The sequence below is a fragment of the Brugia malayi genome (assembly GCF_000002995.4).
Source record: "Brugia malayi strain FR3 genome assembly, contig: Bm_v4_Chr4_scaffold_001, whole genome shotgun sequence".
Classification (NCBI taxonomy): domain Eukaryota; kingdom Metazoa; phylum Nematoda; class Chromadorea; order Rhabditida; family Onchocercidae; genus Brugia; species Brugia malayi.
In genome coordinates, this window is record NW_025062478.1 from 12612856 (window position 1) to 12634709 (window position 21854).

The following is a 21854-nucleotide window of genomic DNA, read 5'->3' on the forward strand; positions in this document are numbered from 1 at the left end:
AGAAGGATTTTGGGATTCGATGATAAATTTATAAATAATATAATATAATTTGAAAAATATACATTGTTGGAATTTTTCCTTTATGCATTTCTCAGATAACAGCATTATTATTTATTATGAGCAGTGGTAAAGTAAATTTGAATTTTTTTCAGAATTGGCAAGAAATTAGTTTCATTGGCATGCATTGCATGTATTTCTTCTTCCTTTCTCAACTGAGCAATATTCAAAACTACTGTGAGTCCACCTTAGTTAACAAAATGCAACATAGCGCTGCAGTGCCTTAGAGTTTTGAAATTTTATACAGATTAACAATTTCATGCTATTTGAGGCAGCATAAAAGGATAAAACAGAACCGTTTGATCCATCAGCTCCAAATTAAACAAGAAAGGGGAGGCCTGTCAGTGGAGGGAGAGAGTGAGTGATAATAAGACTTCAACGGTTCGTTTCAATCGAAACAGATGGAGGTAACCATCAAAGCAAAAAAGAAAGCACAAGAAAGAAACGGCGCTGTCATATATATATGTATATATGTCGAAAGGAGGTAGCAACTATGAAAAAGCATATAACGACCCATATTCGTAAGAAGCCGCACAGTTGTCCGGTATGCCGGAAAAGTTGTTCGAGAAAACAGGATATGCGGACTTATATGATAAATCATGACATAAATAGACCTGTCTATCCCTGCACTGTATGCAATAAGGATTTTTGGTCTAAAGACAAATTGAAATCACACATGTGGAATCATTAAAGCTTACGCTTTTCTCTTTATTTTCAAAAGAAGAAATAAGCATTGTTATTTCTGTTGTTGTTAATTATTTATATTCTTCACCAGTCACTTATCCTTTTTTAAAATAATTATCGCTGCTACTATAGTTATCGGTTATGTTCAATTATTCCTCTTAATCACATATAATGTGTCATATCTTTCCTACCTTATTATTTATTTTGTTAGAATAAATAAATTTCCTGGCGGTGCCTGCATAACATGCAACCCTGCATGCCATGCACAAAGAATAAGTATTAATGCTGTTAAATACTAATGAAACAAAATTGATTATATGTATTCTTTTAGCGATTATTCCATTGATAACATAGAAGTAAATTTTTGGAAAAGAAAAGAATCTTTTTAATCGCAGCATATCATTTCATATTGGATTATACAACTAACTGTGCAATTCGCAACGAAAATTTTATCCATTAATTTTATTTGTCAATTAGCATTCAAAATTCTGTTTCAATTGTTCTATTTTTATTTAGAATTCCACTCACTAAAAATACTTAGTGTACTAATCTGACTTGAAAACGCATAATGCAGAATCATTAAAACATGCAGGTTAAACAGATATGCGTTGTGATATTTTTATTGTTGAGCGATCGAATAATTGATAGGCAAACAATAAAAGTTTCGAGTGAGCGAAAGATTTGAAGAGGTATATGGGAAAGTACTGTGGCATAAAAAATCAAACATATCATCTAACTATTTCTGCTGGAGTGGAAAATTCATAAAATTATTAGCTCTCACTTTTCATAATTGTGCATTTTTTAGAATTTTTCGTTACCTGATTTTACTAGTTGATATAAACTTCATATATTCTAATCGTTTCAATTAAATTTGCTTTATTTGCTGGAATTTGCATAATTGCTTCTTTTCTTCATTCTGCAGTTATAAATGCCAAAATCATTTAATCATTATTTATAATTAATTAGCTCATTTTATTGTGTGACGACAAAAAAATGCAATGAAAGCAGTGATTGACTCTGTAGTGCAAAAGACGCAAAAGACTTAAAATAGAATTTTAAATAGAACTTGTAAAAGTTGAAGAGAATTTGTGAAATTACTACTGGTATTTATTTCAAATTTGAGTATAAAAAATAACTCAGTCGAAGCATTTCAGTGAAAAGGACAAAATATACTTCACTACTTTCTTTTCACCTTTAAATACAGATTTTTTTTTTTATTCTTGATATTACTAAAGAAACAAAAATGACAAAAATGGATTATGACGAAGAATAAAATAGTCGGTATACTGTGAATGAGTTTCATGAATAGATTGAATTGTGTCATTCAATCTGTAATTTGCTTAATTAAAATTTTAACAATTAATTTAGCAATTTGACAAACATCGATAGCACCATTTCAGTTAATGCAATTGTATTCTGCAATACTGTAACACAAATTAAGCTTGTAATTGCATAATAACAAATTTGACTTTTGAAATTTTTCCCTCTGACTAATATTGCATATATTTGAAAATATGGAAAAATTGAAGCGAAATGAAATAAAATTGGAGCAAAAAATGTCACAACTGTTCTGCATAAATTGCTTCCAACCAATGCAGTATAGCAAATGAAATTATTCAGTGTAAAGAATTAAAAATGATTGCTATTATCATATTCTACGTATACGTAAGTTATCAATACACGTTGTTTACTATTCCTATCTGAATGAGCATTTACACATACGATTTTTTAACAATATTTTATAGAATAATTGATGGTTTTTATAAATCTTCTTCCACAGTTTCGCTCAGTAAGTTCTTTTTAATTTATTTCTACAGCAGGTATCAGCTTTTTTCAAATTTTGACGTTATGAGAAAATTCTTGAAATAACTTATTTATTTGCTTGCTTAGAGAAGTTTGTCAAGCAGCAGCTGTGTTATTTCTTATGAGCAACTATCAGTAAGCAAATTTTTATACGAGATTATATATTGCATGGTAATTAACTTTCTAGGTTTTCATAATATTTTTTAATTCCAAACGAAGTTCAAAATAATAGTTAGCAGCATGTCTGATCAGATCAAACTCTAAATTGACAGTAATACTTAAACAACTAACAAAAATTTTATTAGAATTATATTAAATATTCTTTTTTATGCGATGTTTAAGTCTTTATTACATTTTCACCCAAGAAGCCCTTCACGTACGTACGTAATCGATCGACGAACTACCACTTTTAAGAATGGCAGATGAAACATGTATAGTGATTTTAAGCTATTCTATTAAATATACATCTTTTCCATGCGTCCCTTTCTCCAATGTGTATATCGCCGTTATTCATCGACTTTTTTCTAACACTGAATTCTAGGCATCACTAAGGCTTACTATCGATATTTAAATATGGCCTTTCGTCTTATTTAAAGCAACTAGAGCCGAGCCGCTTGTGCGGTTGCGCTGCCTCAATCCTTTCATTTGTTTATGCTCTAGTATTATTTGCAATCAGTAATGGCAATACTCCTCTTAACAGTAGTTATTAACTTGTTTGCTTGTTTTGACGATACGGAGGGAATTGATTTATCACATCAGGTTTTTTTTTTTTTTTATTTCCTTTCTTTGTATTTTCGATAATAAAATTTGAATTAGCATAAAATTTATTGCTTTTATTCCATCTGAAAAAAATTCATGGATTTTTTTCACTTTTCAACTAAAAATACTACTATCAATTATATATATATATATGGGTTACAAAATTATAACGACTTCAGCAAGTGTTAAAAATAATTTTGTCGATTGAAATACAATTATAGACAAAAGGTTAAGATTCATAACACTGTTACAATTCATATATCTTTATGATTATAAAATTCACTATAAAATGTGATTACCATCAATCAGAACATTGCTTGTTTTTCTAATTGGATGTTGACATTTTTGTTATTGATTACCATAAATGACATAAAATTATTACCATTGCCATAAATTTTTTTTCAGGATCTACCTGAATTTATTGGTTTGATAAGCCGTGGCATTGAAACCATTCCAAGTCCATTAGCTTTCGGACACAAATACATGACAGGTATTTTAAACTTTCATTTTTAGGAATTTCTGGAAATTCGTAGATTCACTACTATAAAAACGCGCTAGAATTCTTTTGTTCCTATGTTAGCTAAATTTGTTATTTGCCAGATTGAATACATAATGAAAGATACCAGTTTAACAGGGATACAAAGACATGATAAACTGAAAGCGGAATCAGTTACAGGTGGAGCTGGTGAAGGTTCACAACTTCTGCGACCTGATTCGGATTTTGAAGAGCGAGAAAAGGTGAGCTTGTTTCCAAAAAAGGAGGCACATCATTATTCTGATTTCTTCAGCAAATGCGAGATTCATTTATAGTTAAATCCTTCGACATCTTCCTCACATTCAAAGGGCCGAAGAAGCACCAAGGTAAGAACTATTGAAGCTTCAGATTTACTAACTTACAGGTTAAAAGCGACAACATATTGCCATCCTATTGTGAACCACCAAATCCATGCCCATTAGGTTATACAGCAGCGGATGGTTGCTTGGAAGAATTTGAAAATAGTGCTGAATTTTCACGAAATTATCAAGCCAGACAAACATGCATTTGTGATCAGGAACATATGTTCAAGTAAGCATAAATTATTGATAAAGGAATGAAATTGGGTAAAAAGAAATAAAAGATAAACAATATGATAAGATAAATAATGATGTAAAGATGATTAGTGTAATAGTTTACATGATAAATTTGTTAACTAAAATGTCTAACGAATGTATCATACTATAAAAAGAAAATATCTCATTGATTTGTTTTACTTGAAGTAAACTATCAAATAAATTCGTGTTATTATCATCTTAGAAGCATCAAATTATTAAGATAAATAATAGATTAATATAGTAAAATAATTAATATTATAAAAATAAAATTTATTATAAAACAACACTTCTAATAACACAAAGACAAATACAACAATAAAAAGCAAATTAATAATGCCACAAGTTCAATTTTTACTTTAAATTTACTCATCGATTAGATCTTATCAATGATTTCAAAACATATTTTCATAATTTAAATCAATAATGTCCTCCTTAATTTATCCTTTCTCACTAATTGTTTCTATTGCTTACGTATTGTCAACATTTATTGCTGTTTTTTTTTTTTTCTTTTCTAAAGTTTAGCGAATAGGTGATAGTTTTCAGTTGTCCAGACAAAAAGATTGATGATGAATTGATGGAGGAAAGTTTGCAAAGTATTCTCAATGATCAAGGATTGCATAAAACTCTCATTGCCAAAAAATTTCATGAAAAACGATCACAAGCAATGGTAAGTGTAAGACGTAAGAGAGGATGATTTTTTTTTTTTTACAATTAAGCAGCAGAAATTATTTGCATATTTGAATTCATAAATTAAAATTAAAAGTATTAGTTCAAAAAGTTAAATTCATATATTTAAGTGTTTAAATCTGAGTGTTTAACCAATTGCAGAATTCCATTTTTTTTTTTTTTTAGTGTTTGGTAATATTTATTAAATCTCGAAATATTAATATGATATAAATTTTTTTACCATTGATCGATTTAAAAACTTCTTCATTAAAGAAAAAAGGAAAAAAATTGGACGATAAAAATCATTTTAGGATTGTTAGGTTTTCTATAATCAATAAAAGAAAATGAGTTTTTAAGATATGAATGCAAATTTAAAATTTCTTTACTTTTACCAAACATCTGGCTTTTTACTTCTACCACTTTTACCAAACATTTTCTCATCAAATTTTATTTGATTCTTTGAAATAGAATTTGAGAAATAAAAGTTAGAGTTTCAGGAACCTCGTCGAAAGCGTTCTATCAATGACATATCCATTCAACATTCTCAAAATCAACAGAATCCATACTTCAAAGGTGAAATTTTAAAATCGGTGATTAAAAAAGATGGTCGAAATATATGGCAATGATAACTACTGATCAGATGTGTAATATCAAAAATATCAAATGATTGTTTTGATTATTCAACAACACTCGATGGTTATAAGGAAAGCAACCCTGTGATTCTTTTCAACAAAAATGATCTTTTCAAAATTAATTGTTTTAATGATAATCCTAATAAATTTTCTTATTTTCCTAGTCTATAACATATATAATATGTTTACACAAAATATAAACCAAAAATTTTTAATTTCATTTTTTTACCCAAATTTTTTCTTTTGTAATTTGATAAAATTTAATTATATCAAGTATTACAACTAAAATTTTTGCATAACTTATTCAAACAAGTAGGGGTCATATGATGTTTATCTGTTTGACAACTTTAATAGTATTAATAGAGTAATTACTTGGCTCAATATTTTATGACTACTAGTTATCAACTTAATTCTTACTTTTTATCAGTATTTCTCATACATAGGCTTACAAGTTCTTTTTTTAAATTTTTTTTTTTACTCTTTTTTTATCTGATTAAGTAACATAACATCGCTAAAAAATATTCTATTTCCTAATCAGCATAACAATAGCTAACAATTATTAAAATACAAATTATGTAATTATGCAAGTTATCTGTTATCTGCATAGCATTTTTTGTTTGCTTGTTTGTTTATTTTTTGTAAATAATCATAGGCTGATATATTTTAAGTATATGATTCGCTAATTAAATTACGAAAAGACTAATAATAATTATAAAAAAAGCTTATAGTAGTAGTATATAAATAAAATGTAACGAGATGTAAAACGCTGATATGATATCAAACACTGGTACAATGGCACAATACCAAAGTGCTTATTATTTTCTAGTTACTGTATAGAAAAACTAATACAAATTGCAGCATTTTCTTAATATTCATATTTTAAATTTGATATAAAAATTAATTTTTATTGCAAAAATGATATAAAACCATGATAGCTTTAAAATTTAATTGATTTCGCGACACAAATAGTGTTTAAAACTCAATTATTAAATTTTTAGTAACTGTTTCAATTCCTAATTTCAATATGATTCTTCTGAAATCAAAAAATGCATTCAGTAGTTTTTTTTTTCTTTTTTCATTAAAAAATCAGGTTTGTTGTATAAATTTATATATATATAAATTTAAAATTAGTTTTTTTTTTTATTATATACATAAAAATATTACTATAAATTTTTATATGTATATATGTATATGAATTTTTATAATTTCATGATTTTTTTTGGAATTAAATAGTGGTTTTCTATTAATATTAATTTTTCCAAAACAGCATACCAAAGAGAAAGTTTCATGATGGGAATTTGAAAATGTTAGATTAATTCATTGCTTGAAATAATTTAGGCTGATTGCTTTAATGATCCATAATTAATTAATTGGCAGAAAGAAATTATAATTTAAAATGTGAAATCAATATAAAGTCATTTCATTGATTTGTAATGATTTCATTTAATCAATTGAAATAAATAGCAATTCAATTCATTTAAAATATCACTCATCGATAATTCATCTCAATGGAACAACTGAACATTATTGAATTAGAACAAGACGGATAATTAGCAGATTTCTGCTAATTAATTATATTTTTTATAATTAAGTTTATAATCTGTTTAAAAGGCAAAATTTCTATGCATTCCAAATTTTCATATAAACCTAACAAATTTAATTAAATTTCTCTCTTTTCCAAGTTATCTTCTTTGAGATATAAACCGTAAATTAATCAAATTTCCTTTTTTTGTTATTATTAAGATTTAATTAAAAATACTTTACACAGATGTAATGAATACATTTTGCAACATGTAATATTATTAATTTTAAAAAATACAAATTTAATAAATATAAATCTTCTTTTTGCTATCTTTCTCTTCCCACGCAAAAAAAAAAAAGAAAAAAGAAAGAAAATTAACTGCAGAAGAATGAAAAAGATAAAACAATTAGTTGAGCATTTAATTACTTCCATAAATTTTGAAGCAAATTTAAATTACAAATTTAATTATTATTACCTTCTTTTCAACAAATCTTATTTATCTATGAATAAAAAATTTGCATATTTCAGTAATCATTGGTCTAAATTAATATTTATTTTAACACATTTAAACATTTCGATATTTTATTTTGTTAGTTTCATTTCCATAACAGAAAAATATGTATAAAATTAGAATGAAATTCATATTTCCTTGTTGTTACTGAAAGTAATTTAGAATGGAATAATTTGAATGATGCAAAATTTTGTTAATTAATTTTTTTGCAGATGTAATTTTTATTAGATAATTAATTTTGAATTAGTCGATTAAAAACATCGATAACTATTTTCTGATGCTAATGCTTTTATAACAAAAGTAATGGACCTATGCAGTACGCTTCGCCCATCTATCTTAAAAGGTTTTCATTTTCTCATTTATTTTATCAGTAGTTAATTTTTATTTAGTTTATTTATTCAAATATCATTTACAATCCTAAATTTAATCTATATGTTAATTTAAAATTTTACTAAATACAAATGATTGAAATGAAGATTAATTGATTTTCATGTTCATATAAAGCAATCGTATATTTATTTCATTCAACAATTTGCAAACGTAAATTCTTCATAATGACGTTTATCCGTGACGTTGATACGTTATATACGTGCAGATCATCATATCGTCTTTATCGACCGTATCAGTTTGAAATTCAACGAAGAACAATTCCTAACAATTCAGCAGTGCTTCATCGTACACCAAATCTTGATATCTTATCAGAAATTAATCGACGATCTAGACGACTCGAACGTATTGTTTCTTATCAAAAAATTTTAACAGTTACTCAGGTATTTTCGTTTTTTGTTTTGAATTTTTGATAAAAAATTGAATGTAATAAGTTTTAGTTTTCGAAAACATTTGTAGTAATCTAAGAATTATATGAATTAATATGAAAAATTGAAAAAAAAAAGAGTTATAAATTATTTTTTTTTCATAATATACTTGGATTTAACTTTTACTTAAGAAGTATTTTCAATTATTTCGTTTTAAAAATTAGTGATAACTACTTACTTGTTAATTTGAATTTGCCATAACAAATTGAAAATTAAACTTGAATTTATTATAAATTTTTTTTACTATTTTTTTTTTTTGTTAATTTTTGCAATAAGAAAAATAAAGACAGGAAATTCAAGTTTTTTTTTTTTTTTTTTTAATAATAATTTTTCTTAAAATAAAAGAGCAAAAAGTTTTATAATAATTTTTCAAAAATTATTCAGTTGCGATATTTATTAAAATTTTATACATTTTATTCAGATTATAATAAGTAAACTGGACAAAAATAACACTTGATTAATTAAATATCTCTTAATAAGTAAATATTTTTTGATTGTAAACTTCTGTATATAAAATTGTTTTATATTAATTTTTTTCTCAACTTTAAATTATTTCAAAAACTATGTTTTGGATTTTTAGGAAATGTAGAAATTATTAACAACAGAATTATGGCACTTTTCAATCAAAAGTTTTTTTTTTCCCATTTATAAAAATTTCAACGATGTTTTGATAATTAGTTAACGTACATGAACAACGATTCAAAGATAAATTTGTTGGGAAAAAAAAAAGTGTTGAAATATGTATCACATAAGAAAGAAAGAATAGGGAAGTCACTGTAGTTTTTGCTCCAGCAATTCAATTTGACCAACACAATAGTTTCTATCTGATTTAATGATAAAGTAGAGCAAAATCATTTCAATTAGTAAATCTATAGTAAAATGTAATCACTTTTAACATTGATATGACTGAAAATCCATTGGACTTCATCATTTAGCGCTTTCCAACATAGATGATATGGAGCTTTACAACCATACATGCGCCATCTATGAAATGAGAACGAAATTTTATTAATCAAAAAGAAGAATGAATGTCTGAAATAATGAATGCATATTTATTATTGAAATAACCACACTTGTTTTAAATATTTGTACTACAATTTTTTAACTTATGTATTACAATTTTTTTTTTCGTTGAATTAATGCATTAATCTGATACATTCAAATGAAAAACGCCTAAATGTGTGGGACAGAAGAAATATTTTAGAACTTGAAACAAAAAATAAAATTTGGTTAAACCAATAAACTAATATTTTAGTTTGGTTCAAAATTTGCAACATCAAATTCTAAGACAGAACAAATTTTTTATCCTAACTAAATGAAACATAGAAATCGCATACCTCAATGAATGAATGCAACATAATTCCAGCACCAGTAGAGGGGTAACACACAAACGTGCAAAATTTTTTGGTATTTCCGCGGCAGCAATTGCAACGGGATAGCAACCATTCGATTTCTTTCACTTACAAATATTTCTTTCTAAATTTTTTAGCAGAAAAATACTTTTAATACTCAATTTTCTTTATCATCTGTTGAATTTATTTTTTATTCTAAGCATACCACAACATTCGTTGCTTTTCCACATTAAAGAACATTTTGCGCCAAATCTTATATCCAATAGAAATGTAATGCAAAAGAAGAAGAAATTCTTACCCATTTTCACTCACAATATTTCCAAAAGTAATCTATTTTACAAATTACTTAGAATAAAGTAATGGACTAGATACAATATTCATTTACAACAGAATAAATAGATGAATGATAATCTAATTTAATTTTGACATAAATCTTAACATAAAGATTTTCAAATATTTCTAAATATAATTTATTTGATGTGTTTATAAAATTTAATAACACTTCTAGGAAAATTTAGTAAAAAAACTTAAAAAAAAAAAAAAATAAGATTACAGGAACACAAAAGAAAAAAATAAAAAAATAGGGTACATTATGAAAATACAATTCCATATTTTAAAATGTTGATAGAGAAATTACTATTTCTCATATTGAAAATGAGCATAAAGGAAAACCATTTACATTCGGGTACCCATTTCCACGGGCAATCATATTCTATTGTGACATCTTTTGCTGATATACATTGTAAGCCATAATGAAGGATTACATTAGTGTCACGATATTAATGTAATCCTTCATTATGGCTTTACATTAATATCGCGACACCGACTGAATGCCAGAATTCATATTAACGGTTCTTTTCGGCGTAAGTCCAGAAATGCTTTATAGATGAATAAGATATTATCTGTCACATCTTCTGTGTAATTTATCATTGATTGAATCTTTTGAAATTCCGACTTCATAAACAAATCCCTCCTTAATGATGAAAACGTTTCTTGTGCAAAATTTAAAATGTGCTTGATGGATATTTGAATTTCATTTTTAAATGAATTATATTTTTCCAGCATTAGCAGATTTTAATTGAAACAGAATTAATAAAAAAATTAAAACGTTTTTAATATTTTATTTATTAAAACTTTTAAAAACTGTCGAAATTTCTTAAGTAATCCTATCTAGAATTGTGACTAAAATTAATTTTAATATTTAAACAATAATTGAAATCAATTATAATTGCAGATTTAATTAATTTCTGCAATGAAAGTTTGCTTTAAAGTTAACTTTTAAAGTTTAAAGTTAACATAAAGCGTCAAAAATAATCAAAAAAAAAAAAAAAAAAAAAAACAATAACACCATATCAAAGTGCTGATACAGTGATATGATATCAGTACATGTCAAAACTAAAAAAATAAGCCTTCGAAGGTCTTGTAACAATGTTTTTCACCATTATATACATTTATACTTTAAAGTTTCGTTTTTCTGCTCTCTTACTCTTTTTCCCCTCTCCCTCTCTCTCTTTCCTTCTCTCTTTCTCTCTGAAATAACATCATCTTTAGCATTGCCTTTTGTTTTCTTTACCTAAAAAATTGATAAATTTTATCAGATCATTCCATCTCCTATGTTAAAAAGAAGAAACAACCAAATGTCTTTCTTTTTCTCTAACTGCTTATTCCCTCCTATTACTCTAAGTCTAAAGTTAATATTTCCATTTTTCCCAATCTTTAATCGACATTATATATAGATACATGTCATATCTATCAAATTATCAGTATTTATTCAACGAAAATATTTCTAATCTTTGTGTAATTACTTTCCTTTTTTGATTTAATTAAGTGATATCTTGACATGTGCATGTACTTCTGAGATAATACTGTTGCATAAGAGACCTAATGGGTTGCACTGTGAAGGAAGGATAAGCGAGAGACAATCCTGACAACGACAGTAGTGGTATTGGTTGGTGTGGGACGTGGCGTGGACGTGACGTGGTGTGACGTGATTAGCTTTCTTCTTCTTGAAGAAATATTGTGGAATGTATTAGGTGAGAAAAAGACACTGAGTGCTAAAACAATCGAATATATGATAATGTGTTTAGATACAGGTTCAGTGAATGATATGATTTTAAAATGCTCTTATCTTCTTTTTTCTTCTTTGTTAACTGATTTTATGAATTTTTTATTTATTTTCAATTTCAGAAACACATTGTTACATACGTTTTTACAACACTGACATATACGCTTATATTATATCTTACTCACTTATTTAACAAAGATTAATAATATGACATCAACAATTGGTGGTCGTATGAATGTAACAGGTAATGATGTGAAATTAGGACGAAATGGTGATCAAATTGTAATAAATGAGAAGCAATCGAGCAGAAAAAGGTATTATGTGTAATATTAGAATTATATTTTAATCAATTGACTAAATGAATTTTTTTAACAAAATACGATGCTTCTTTGTTTTTCAACTATACAGTTATAGTTGTTATCGAAAGGGACATATTTGACGGAGTGTGTTATTTGAGTTCTCTCAGTCACATTTTTTTTTTGTTTTTAGGTTACATTTCTTCATCTAAAATAGTTCATAGAATATTCCTTACCTATTATTTATATTTATTAACTTGCACAGGCACAATAAATTTCAAGAAAATATGCTTTCATTTTTCCAGATAGCTCCTCAATGTTTCACATCAGGGAACACAGTGCTTGTTTAGTTGATCTTTTCATTATATCTCGGGAATATTTTTACCAAATTATATCATTTTCAGGAGTAATGCTAAGCGTGGCGGTGTAAAGAGACGAATGTCATTGGCGTATCAACAACAGCAGTATATGCTAATGCGTGGAGGCCATCCTGGTGGAAGGGTGATGTTTTCTTTTCTCGTATTTCCTCTTTTCGCTTTTCAGCACTACAGTTGCAAATTTTCCATGTATGAAATTCAATACTCCGATATTATACACATTTAATTGTATAATTTGCAGCCGCTACATCCTGTTGGAACAAATGCCGCACGAATGATGTCCTCACGATATCCTAATGCATCCGGACCTCCCCATCATTTCCCACCGCAAAAGTTCGGCTTTTTCAACGAAGCAACACCATCGATACATCCTGGTCATCCGGGATCAGAGGTAGTCAGTTTTTTATACTTTTCACTTTTTTGGAATAAAAATCACTCGAGCGATTTGGATTGCCTATTAGTTTCAGACATCTAGTTTTGAAAAAAAAAAGAACTGATAAAAAAATGCAAAAAATGCCCTCCAGCGATGCTTTCTAGCTCGCACTAGACATGAGGTGTGGAACTTATTTTTAAAAATTATTTTGAACAGCTTTGTTTTGCTTATATTCCAAACGTTGCGAAGGTGTTTTCGCTTTAAAAATTTCAAAGTGTTTTGTTGTTAGCAACGTTTGATTTTATAATAACTTTTGATCGCTAAGCAAAAGATTACAGATGGAGCGCTTTAAAATTCTTGAAATTGAAAATGAAATTGTAGAATGCAAAAAAACCCGGTAAAGGCACATAAAAAATATTTTATTAATGTGCACTGTTTGGATTACTAGTAATGTGCTCTTTTTATTTCAGCAGATTTGCTCAAAATTGGTTTTTAACAGTTTGTAAGCTAACTTGTCGAAGGGCCAGAAATTCTATTTAAACTTAAAAATGCCAGCAGTTGCTTTTGCTGCTTTTGCTTTTTCTAATAAATTATTTTGGTTGGGGTCTCGGGAGGAGAAGATAGGTCGGTTTAAAAAGCAAAGCAAAAAACGAAGGAAATTTAAAAGGATTTCGAATTCTTTGTAATATATGTTTATGATATAAAAAATCTGTAATCTTTTGAAAATGCCCTACTAATATCATCATTCACCAAAAATGGTATGCATGCAACAAGTGCTGATGTCATATTTACTGCTGGAGGTCCATAAACTTTACCAAATTCTGAATTTCAAATAATGCATTCGAGAATTGCAGAAACGCATTTACGAAGGCCCACCGAAGCCGCGTTTGATGTTGGAAGGTTTTGGTTTTTTTCATCGTTTTAACATATTTTACAAAGTTCACAGAAAACGATGATTTAACAATTCAAAAATTTTTTCCATTAAAATAATCAATGAAACCTAGACTTTCATCCATTAACCAATGAAAGGGTTAAAAGATGCCTAGGAAAGATTAGTTGGCTATAGACTCACAGTGTTCTTGAATGTGTATTCAAGAAAGTTTGAATGTGAATTACGTTTTATATTCTTGTAATAGGTCCGGATTTATGCATTTAGTAGCGATAATACTGATGAAAAATGCTAAGGCCTACGGAAGACTAACGTGGGGAAATGTGCAAATTTATTAAATGTGAACATCTTGTTTCACATATTTGAACCTTGAAATATCGTTTAAACTTTTCTAAAAAAATTTTCATTTAAAGCAAAGAAGTACTTCCCTTTAACTAATTTAAAAAATTAAAGAACAGACATCTGCTTTTTTTATTTTTTGTTCCTTGTTTTTTGTTTTGTATTTTCCCTCCTTTTTTCCATTTCTCTGTTCGCACCGATTAAAAGAACGACGTGTTCTTCTGTTATTTATTTTTGATGAACTTTACTGTTTCATTTTATGGTGGGATGTTTTGATATTCCAGAGCAGGGAAGGACACGACAAAAGTCAGTACCAAAACCACCGAAGTTTCTATTCACTTCAGGACGTGGTGATATTGAGTTAGACGTAAGTCGTTTCGTTCATACCCCAAGTTTGCACTAGTTTAGTTATACCCTGATGTGGGATATTTATTAAGAGCATACACAACTCTCTAATATTCAGTCTTTATTCATCCCTCAGTGAATGCTTCTTTCTTAATAAGTAGCTATAGGCAGTTTCGGAGTTATTATTGCAAGCACCTGTTGATGAAAGACCGGTTTATGGTTTATGGTGTTAGTTTTATTGCAGGATCTTTAGTGTTCTTATTTTGAAATTCAACTGTAATGGGCAATTTTGACAACTGCCAAGTTACATTTGTGAATATTGGGTTCACAGCTTGAATTTAGAACAATTTTTAGAATTTCCAAATTCTTTGAAAAAGAAAAAACTTTTAGAATCTGTAGATATTTGTCTAATTTATATTTTTCCGTTATAATATAACACATTTCAGGGCAGGCCATACATAGGGTCGACGTTAGAAGTTGGAAGTTATAGATCAGCTGTTCCGAATGAACAGCAAGGTGGAATGAATGAATTATTTGGTAAGTTTGAGATTTTATTTCGGTGGCTGTTCAGTGATATAATTATGAGGAAAAAACTCGCAACTGGAAATTTAACAAATTTTACCATTATTCATCAGAATTTTGTTGGATATTGTGACATAATGAAAGCGGTTGTGCACTGTCGTTTAATCAGGTGTTGTTTGACTCGAATTTGAGTTTATCGGATGTTCGGACAGTGGAAAAATAGATTCTCAATGAAACATACAGCTTACTATGTTTTTAATGTGTAGTATTTGCTATGTTTTTAGTGTCTACGGTACTACTTTCAGCAAAAATGATTTGGAAGAAGTTAGATATGATTCAAAGTCCAATGCGTCTGAATCGTTTGCATACGGAAATTATGAATTTGCTGCAACAGGCAATTGCTGAAGAAACGGGCAAATAGTGGTTGTGATTTGAAATTATCCTAAAGCACATTAAGTGTGAAAAATTAGTTATGTAGAATATTTGAGCCCAGGTGATGATAAATTAGTTCATGAGAAGTGTATCTAATGATGTGCTTTGTAAGAAGTTTGCTTAATGTTTTTTGAACTCAGTGTTACACTATTATGACGCATAACAGTACACTTGAATGCTTTGGTTTAGTAAGAAAAGAGAGAGGGCTAAAAGAGTTTCCGGAAAAATATATCCACATATCTTCACAATATTGCATTATTTTGACATATTATTCAGAAGTTTTGGTAACTTTCGAATTTGTTCGATGATCAAAATGCAGCAATAATAGTATTATCATAACAGTAATCGTGTAGTCTTTGATATTTGCATTCCATTCTTCCTTTAAACCATTTAAAGCTTGAAGTAAGGCTTACTAGAATTGTCATCAGAAAACAAGAGCCAATATCAAAGATCCCGAAAGAAACATTAGCAAAGAAATCTGTATACTATTCCATTGAGAAAAGAGAAATTAGCACAATGAGATCTCCCTCTCATCTTTTTTTTTATTTCTTTTTGTTTTTATTTCTTTTATTTCTTTTCAGGCATCAAGATTTCATTACAGTATTTGAACTTGTAAATACCGTTCTAGGTGCTGTATTGTTGATGACCAGTGCAAGGCTTGTTTTTCTTTTTAGAATTTAAATTTAATTTAAGAGTGATAATAATGATGAAAACATCTCTACAAATTTTTATCCGTATCCATAGCAAAAATCTATGAGAAATTATAGAAGAGTTACGAAACAGAGGAAATAATTAAAATGCTCAGAACTATTTTTTTTTTTTTCTGTGACTGATACTCCATGTAAATTCAGCTCTTTTTATCTGTTTACATGAAATATACATATTTCAAGTTGCATTTTTAACATAAGAGAAGAGCGAAAGAAAATGGTAAAGCGCAGAGAACTGAAAATTAGAAAATATAAAAATCGTGGTAACAATGCTGCACAAATATATCATTGATTTATCGAGGCGAAAGAACATAAAAAGCAAACATAAAGAAATGAAAATTACAAAACATGCATGTCTCGTAACAATACTGCACAAATATGTTATTGATCTGTCATAAAAGGAAATGAAAAAAATTCGTTGCTGTATTTATTGTAAAGAAATGACTGTAAGTCGATTGTGGGCAAAAAAATCGTTGGGATCTATTTGAAATAAAAGATTGGCTGTATCCCACCTTGTTAACTTTGCTGATAGGGAATGTATTTTCGGGAAATGTTACTTTTGGGAAGTACGGTCTTCTTGCTCAATTTCAAAATTAAAAATCACACATACAGCTGTTTTTGAAGGGTTTTTTTTCTAGAACTTCATTTCGAAACACTGAAACTAACAGCACCGTCTCCCCGAATAGTCTGGAGTTTTAGCTTTAAAACACTCTTCCCAAATATCGGATGTCGGATATTTACGATATCGTTTAGTAACAACAAGAAGTGGTCGTTGAATCATTTTCAGCGGCGATTCATTTTCCAATAGAGCAAGGCGTAAATTCCATAACTGAAAAAATATTTGGACAGCTCACCATTATATTCTAAGTATTTTTCTAATCAATTAATCGTGGAATAATTTTAATCAAAATCACCTGTCCTCGGAATACTTTCAATTGATTATTTATCAGAAATCTATTATTGGTAGTATCAATCATGAAGAGCTTTTTAATTTCCGTACATAAACGATGAACGAACATTGGGGTAAGTAAAGATAACAAACGATCGCGTAATTGTTCATCCCAAGGCTGGAAATATGACAAATTCAGCAGGAAAGTTATAATAAAATATTTATAAAGAAATCACAACATATGATTTGAATGTAGAGAAAAATTACGTAAAAAATCATTTACTTAAGGGTTTAATTTGCAATCTTCATAATTTGAGAAAAAGTCTTTCATTGACAAAAGAGTAATAAATTAAAAAATAAAGAACTTCGCTACTTCCTGAGAAGTTATACTTTAATATTAGAAAAAATTTTGTCTGGTATGCAACAACAAATTGATAATCATTTTAAGCAATTAAGGAATATATCGTTGAAACTATCAATTTATTCGGACACTAATTTATGATAGTTGAATAGCTGATAAAAAAAAAATTTAAATTATGCCTCTCGCGTGCTATCCATATTTGCCCAGCCGTATACAAATGGCCGAAGAACTGTTGCAGTTTCTGGATGTTTAACAGGAAATGCTAAGCCATGATCTATAGCTGCAATATCAAGTGTTTCATCCGGTATATACCTGAAATTAAGCTAAATAAAAAACTTGAAACATATACAGAACACAACATGTCGAGTAAAAAATAGAAATTTTGGACAATTGAAATATAAGATAAATAAATAATTAACCGTATCAACCAATTATCCATGGTCCGATCAGTATTCCGAATTACATAATCTAATACACACATTTTTTGAAACAAAACAAGGAAACGCTTCCGTTCGAGGGATGTAAGTGGATCATTGGTACCGATAAACTCCCAACCAGGTACCACATCATACGCGGGTTTGTAACCATGAACAAAGAGCTTAAATATATTTAACATTCAATTTTCTTCTAAAAAATAACAAGGAAGAAATTTGAGAACAATGAAACTTTTTATGTTCCAACAAAATTAAGATATTATGAAATGGGAAACATTAGTAGATTAAAAATATTATTGATTACCTGGTAACTTCCAATTTTTGGAAACACTTCTGATTTTGAACAACATCGTCGTGGATAAAAGAATGCCGGAGATGCCATTTTAACAATACGAGTCTTTGGTACAATGTATAGCTATAAATTAATGTATAAATAAATAAAATTAAAAGATGAATAAAATGTGCTTCAATTTTCAGTTATTAAAAAATTCTAAAAGAATTAATTAAAATTTTTGCATAAATTATACGAACCTGAAACCGTTCATCAACCAATGAAGCAGCTACTTCAGATAGATAACCATTAAGTGGTATTAAACATGAACGTCCGTAACAGCAAAAACAGAGGAATCGTTGTAAAAATTTTGGCCATTTCGGATTATTTTCCGCAAATGGTTCTTCATCTTTTGGTTTAAATACACCAATATGTCGGCCTTGTAAATTTCGAACAAAATAGGAGCCTAAAAAGGAAAAAAAAAAAAAAAAACTCTCAGCTTAACATATACAAAAAAAGATGAATAGTTTAAGTGTAAGCAGCTAAGAGAAAAAACAGGGAAAAATATTACGATTAAACTCGAATGTACATTTATGTTTATAAATATTCCATTTAATTATAATTCATATATATTATATACATATTAGCATCAAATGGTAGATAAAATATTTGAAGAAATACCTGAACTTCCGGATGGAATCAAAATTGGATGAATGTTACATTGGAATGCTTCTAAGCAATCATTCAAATTTTCCACAAAATCTTCATCATCAACATCAAACATTAATAATTTTAACTTATTATCTTCTCCATGTAATCGACGCCAAAACATTTTAATTTGTTGTCTTCGTTTCATTCTGTGATCTGTAAGTATAAATTAAATTAAATTTATGATTAGAAATTTTAAAATGAATATTTTTAATAGCATAAATTCAGTCAAATTATTACCTCATCAATATTTTAAAACATTGACTGTTAGAAGATTACCAAAGATAAAGCATATTTCCAACGAGTTTATGATTTACTATGATTAAGAAACCGGAAAAAAAAAAAAAAAAAAACGTTTTACTTTACATTTATATTGCGTATAAAATATTTCTAAAATTTTTTTTGGATGAAAAATTATTACAAATATATCAAAAAAATTTAAATAATCAACATTTCGTAATCCTGATTACCCACATACACTATTACTTTAATAATAATAATAATAATAATAATAATAAACTATCACTCTAATATATTCAATCTCTATATTATTTCCGATATTATATCATACCATAATTAATAATTTCTTTCCAAAATAATTCTCCGATATTTTCTAAAATACAACTCTTCAAATATACACTATTGAAAATAAATCAACAATGGTTTATGAATATTACGAATTATTTCACTAAAAAATAAACAGAAAAATTAAAAAAAAAAAAAGGAGACTAAATAGTAAAAGTTAGTCAACAAAAGCAAGTAATGATAATAATAAACAATAAAGCATGAGATAAAATATTTATCGAATAACTTTCCCAATCTTTTATTAAAAGCATCACTTAATAGGGCAAGTTTTTTTTTTTTTTTTTTCAATCATAAATTAAAGACCTATTATATCTCATTATTTCTCTTTATTTCCGTCTTTTTTTATCATTATTTCTGGAACACATTTCTCATATATATTAAATAGAGGAAAAAAAAAAAACAAATACATATAACATGAATTAAATTTTTATTAAAATTTTTTCCTCACTATAAACCACAAAAAATTTATTCAGCATTCATTCTTCATATCTACATCACTAATACTAAAATCATCCCTCTCTCTCTCTCTCTCTCCCTTTCTCGAGAATATTAAAAGGGGTTGGTCTAGACGAGAAGGAAAAGAAGAAAGAGAAAAAGAAAATATCTGAATCATGTAAAAATATTTTTTGGGCAATTTTTTTTTTTTTTGCTATTATAATTGTAAAAGTTTTCTCTTTCACATCATACGTGGTAATTTTTGCTACATGAATTTTCATTTTCTATAATTCAAATTCATATATTAATATATTATACAATAAATGTGAGAGAAAAAAAAAAAGGACAAACAAAAACAATAACACAAACATACAAACAAAACAATAATAAAAACAACAAAAATAACAAACAGTAATACGCAATAACAATAATAATAATAAACAATAAACTTTATTGGAATATTTATATGAATTTTTTTGACATGAAAAACATCCCATAGCATATTTTTGTTATATTATAATAAACTTTCATAAATAATTCTAGTATGCAATAGCAACAACAATAACAATAACAACGGAGAAAATAATGGGCGACAAAAATTTACGGAAATTAATCAAATTAGTAATATCATTCTGTATTAGCAAACCAAATTTCCTTCTTCTAAATTTTAATTAATTATTTAAATTAGCAAAAGCTCAATTCACCAAAAAAACAATTTTATCAATTGCACTAAATTATACAAACACACTGCAAATGAATCACACATTATTTTGATGTTAATTTTTAGTTCTTGATATTACTTGATGAAAGAAAAAAAAAGAAAAAAAGAATGTCACTTCTCTTAATTGATTACAGCAATCACAGACTGATAATATTATCATTAAACAACGCTGTTTTATTTCTACAAAACATGTATTTAGAGATTTTAATCAGCATATACTAAAATTAATCTATAAAGTTTTTCTTTTTTCTTCGCATACGAATAATAGTATTGTTAAACATAATAAGTTACCATTTATCAGTATGATGATTAAGCAGCACTTAACAAATAAAATATAGTTGTAATCGAAAAATTTAACAAACAAGTGAAATGTTTCGTATTTATGGTAGTAATCATCATGGATTTTAACAATTCACCGAACTATAGCACATAATTCATATAATCATGTAATACTTTTTTTTTTTTTTTTGACAATAATTTTGCTGAAATTTGCGCTAAATTACAACTGAACCATAACGATCAATAAATCCGAATTAATAACTAACAAAAAATAAAAAGTACTGCAAATTTATTTGTTTTTTTATTACAATATTGACACTTTTTTTCTTCAAGACAATAACTATTACTCATTAATTTTTAAGCAACTATTTAGCTATTTTTTTCTCGACTTAAATCCGATGACATATATCTTAAATTTTTTCTCAAACAATACGACATCCTTCGGCACATTTTTCCAACCAATAATAACATATCAAATTTTTTTATGCAAACAAAAAAAAAAAAAAAGGAATGAAGAATAATGCCCTGATAGATCAATGTAACATCAAAATGATAAATGATGACGAATTTTGAGACGATTTATAAAACTTAAGTTAAAAAAAGAAGTCTCTTACCGAACGAATGCTCAAAATTTTGTTTACAAAAAGTAGTCGAAAAGAGGACAAGCTGACAGACAGTTGCAAAATCAATAAAAATTTGCAAAAAAAAAAAAAAGAAAACCTGAAAATTTCTGACACATACAGCTTCACCATGGCCCTTTGTAATTTCTCTGAAATGGAAAAACTTTCGAAACAATCAATGCTTCTGATGCCTACAAAGTAAGATTTAAATTCCTAGTAAAGTATTTAGATTTAAATTTCTAGTAATGCAAAAGTAACTACGGACAAAAAATTAATGATATATCTAACATATAGTGTTATTATATTAGAGAAA

At 27.4% G+C, this 21854-nt stretch overlaps 4 protein-coding genes across 5 annotated transcripts; 3 read left to right on the top strand and 1 right to left on the bottom strand.

The window, feature by feature from the left end:
- Positions 1 to 3222: 3222 nt before the first annotated feature.
- On the top strand, positions 3223 to 5687 carry Bma-sbt-1 (7B2, putative; the record flags this gene model as incomplete). The annotated part of the gene is made up of 6 exons (XM_001896957.2): positions 3223 to 3303; positions 3709 to 3793; positions 3980 to 4041; positions 4203 to 4369; positions 4939 to 5062; positions 5559 to 5687. 6 exons carry the CDS (start codon positions 3223 to 3225, stop codon positions 5685 to 5687), a joined length of 648 nt encoding a protein of 215 aa, XP_001896992.1.
- Positions 5688 to 8037: 2350 nt separating this feature from the next.
- Positions 8038 to 8526, top strand: Bm1389 (Uncharacterized protein; the record flags this gene model as incomplete). The annotated part of the gene is made up of 2 exons (XM_043082557.1): positions 8038 to 8069; positions 8322 to 8526. The coding sequence occupies 2 exons, from the start codon at positions 8038 to 8040 to the stop codon at positions 8524 to 8526; spliced, it is 237 nt and encodes a 78-aa protein (XP_042938491.1).
- Positions 8527 to 12165: 3639 nt separating this feature from the next.
- Bm10274 (Uncharacterized protein) lies at positions 12166 to 15520 on the top strand (the record flags this gene model as incomplete). Its single annotated transcript, XM_001896956.2, has 7 exons — positions 12166 to 12272; positions 12659 to 12755; positions 12873 to 13022; positions 13859 to 13904; positions 14517 to 14599; positions 15024 to 15114; positions 15405 to 15520. The coding sequence occupies 7 exons, from the start codon at positions 12166 to 12168 to the stop codon at positions 15518 to 15520; spliced, it is 690 nt and encodes a 229-aa protein (XP_001896991.2).
- Positions 15521 to 16899: 1379 nt separating this feature from the next.
- Bm2968 (Phosphatidylinositol 3- and 4-kinase family protein) lies at positions 16900 to 21660 on the bottom strand (the record flags this gene model as incomplete). 2 transcript variants are annotated; one of them, XM_043082558.1, is made up of 8 exons in its annotated part: positions 16900 to 17067; positions 17153 to 17305; positions 17668 to 17800; positions 17908 to 18086; positions 18227 to 18337; positions 18454 to 18659; positions 18875 to 19057; positions 21642 to 21660. In XM_043082558.1, 8 exons carry the CDS (start codon positions 21658 to 21660, stop codon positions 16900 to 16902), a joined length of 1152 nt encoding a protein of 383 aa, XP_042938492.1. The 2 variants fall into 2 exon arrangements, with proteins under 2 accessions (XP_042938492.1, XP_001896989.2); XM_001896954.2 differs by lacking the exons at positions 16900 to 17067; positions 17153 to 17305; positions 21642 to 21660 and having other exon boundaries at positions 17662 to 17800; positions 18875 to 19049.
- Positions 21661 to 21854: the final 194 nt, after the last annotated feature.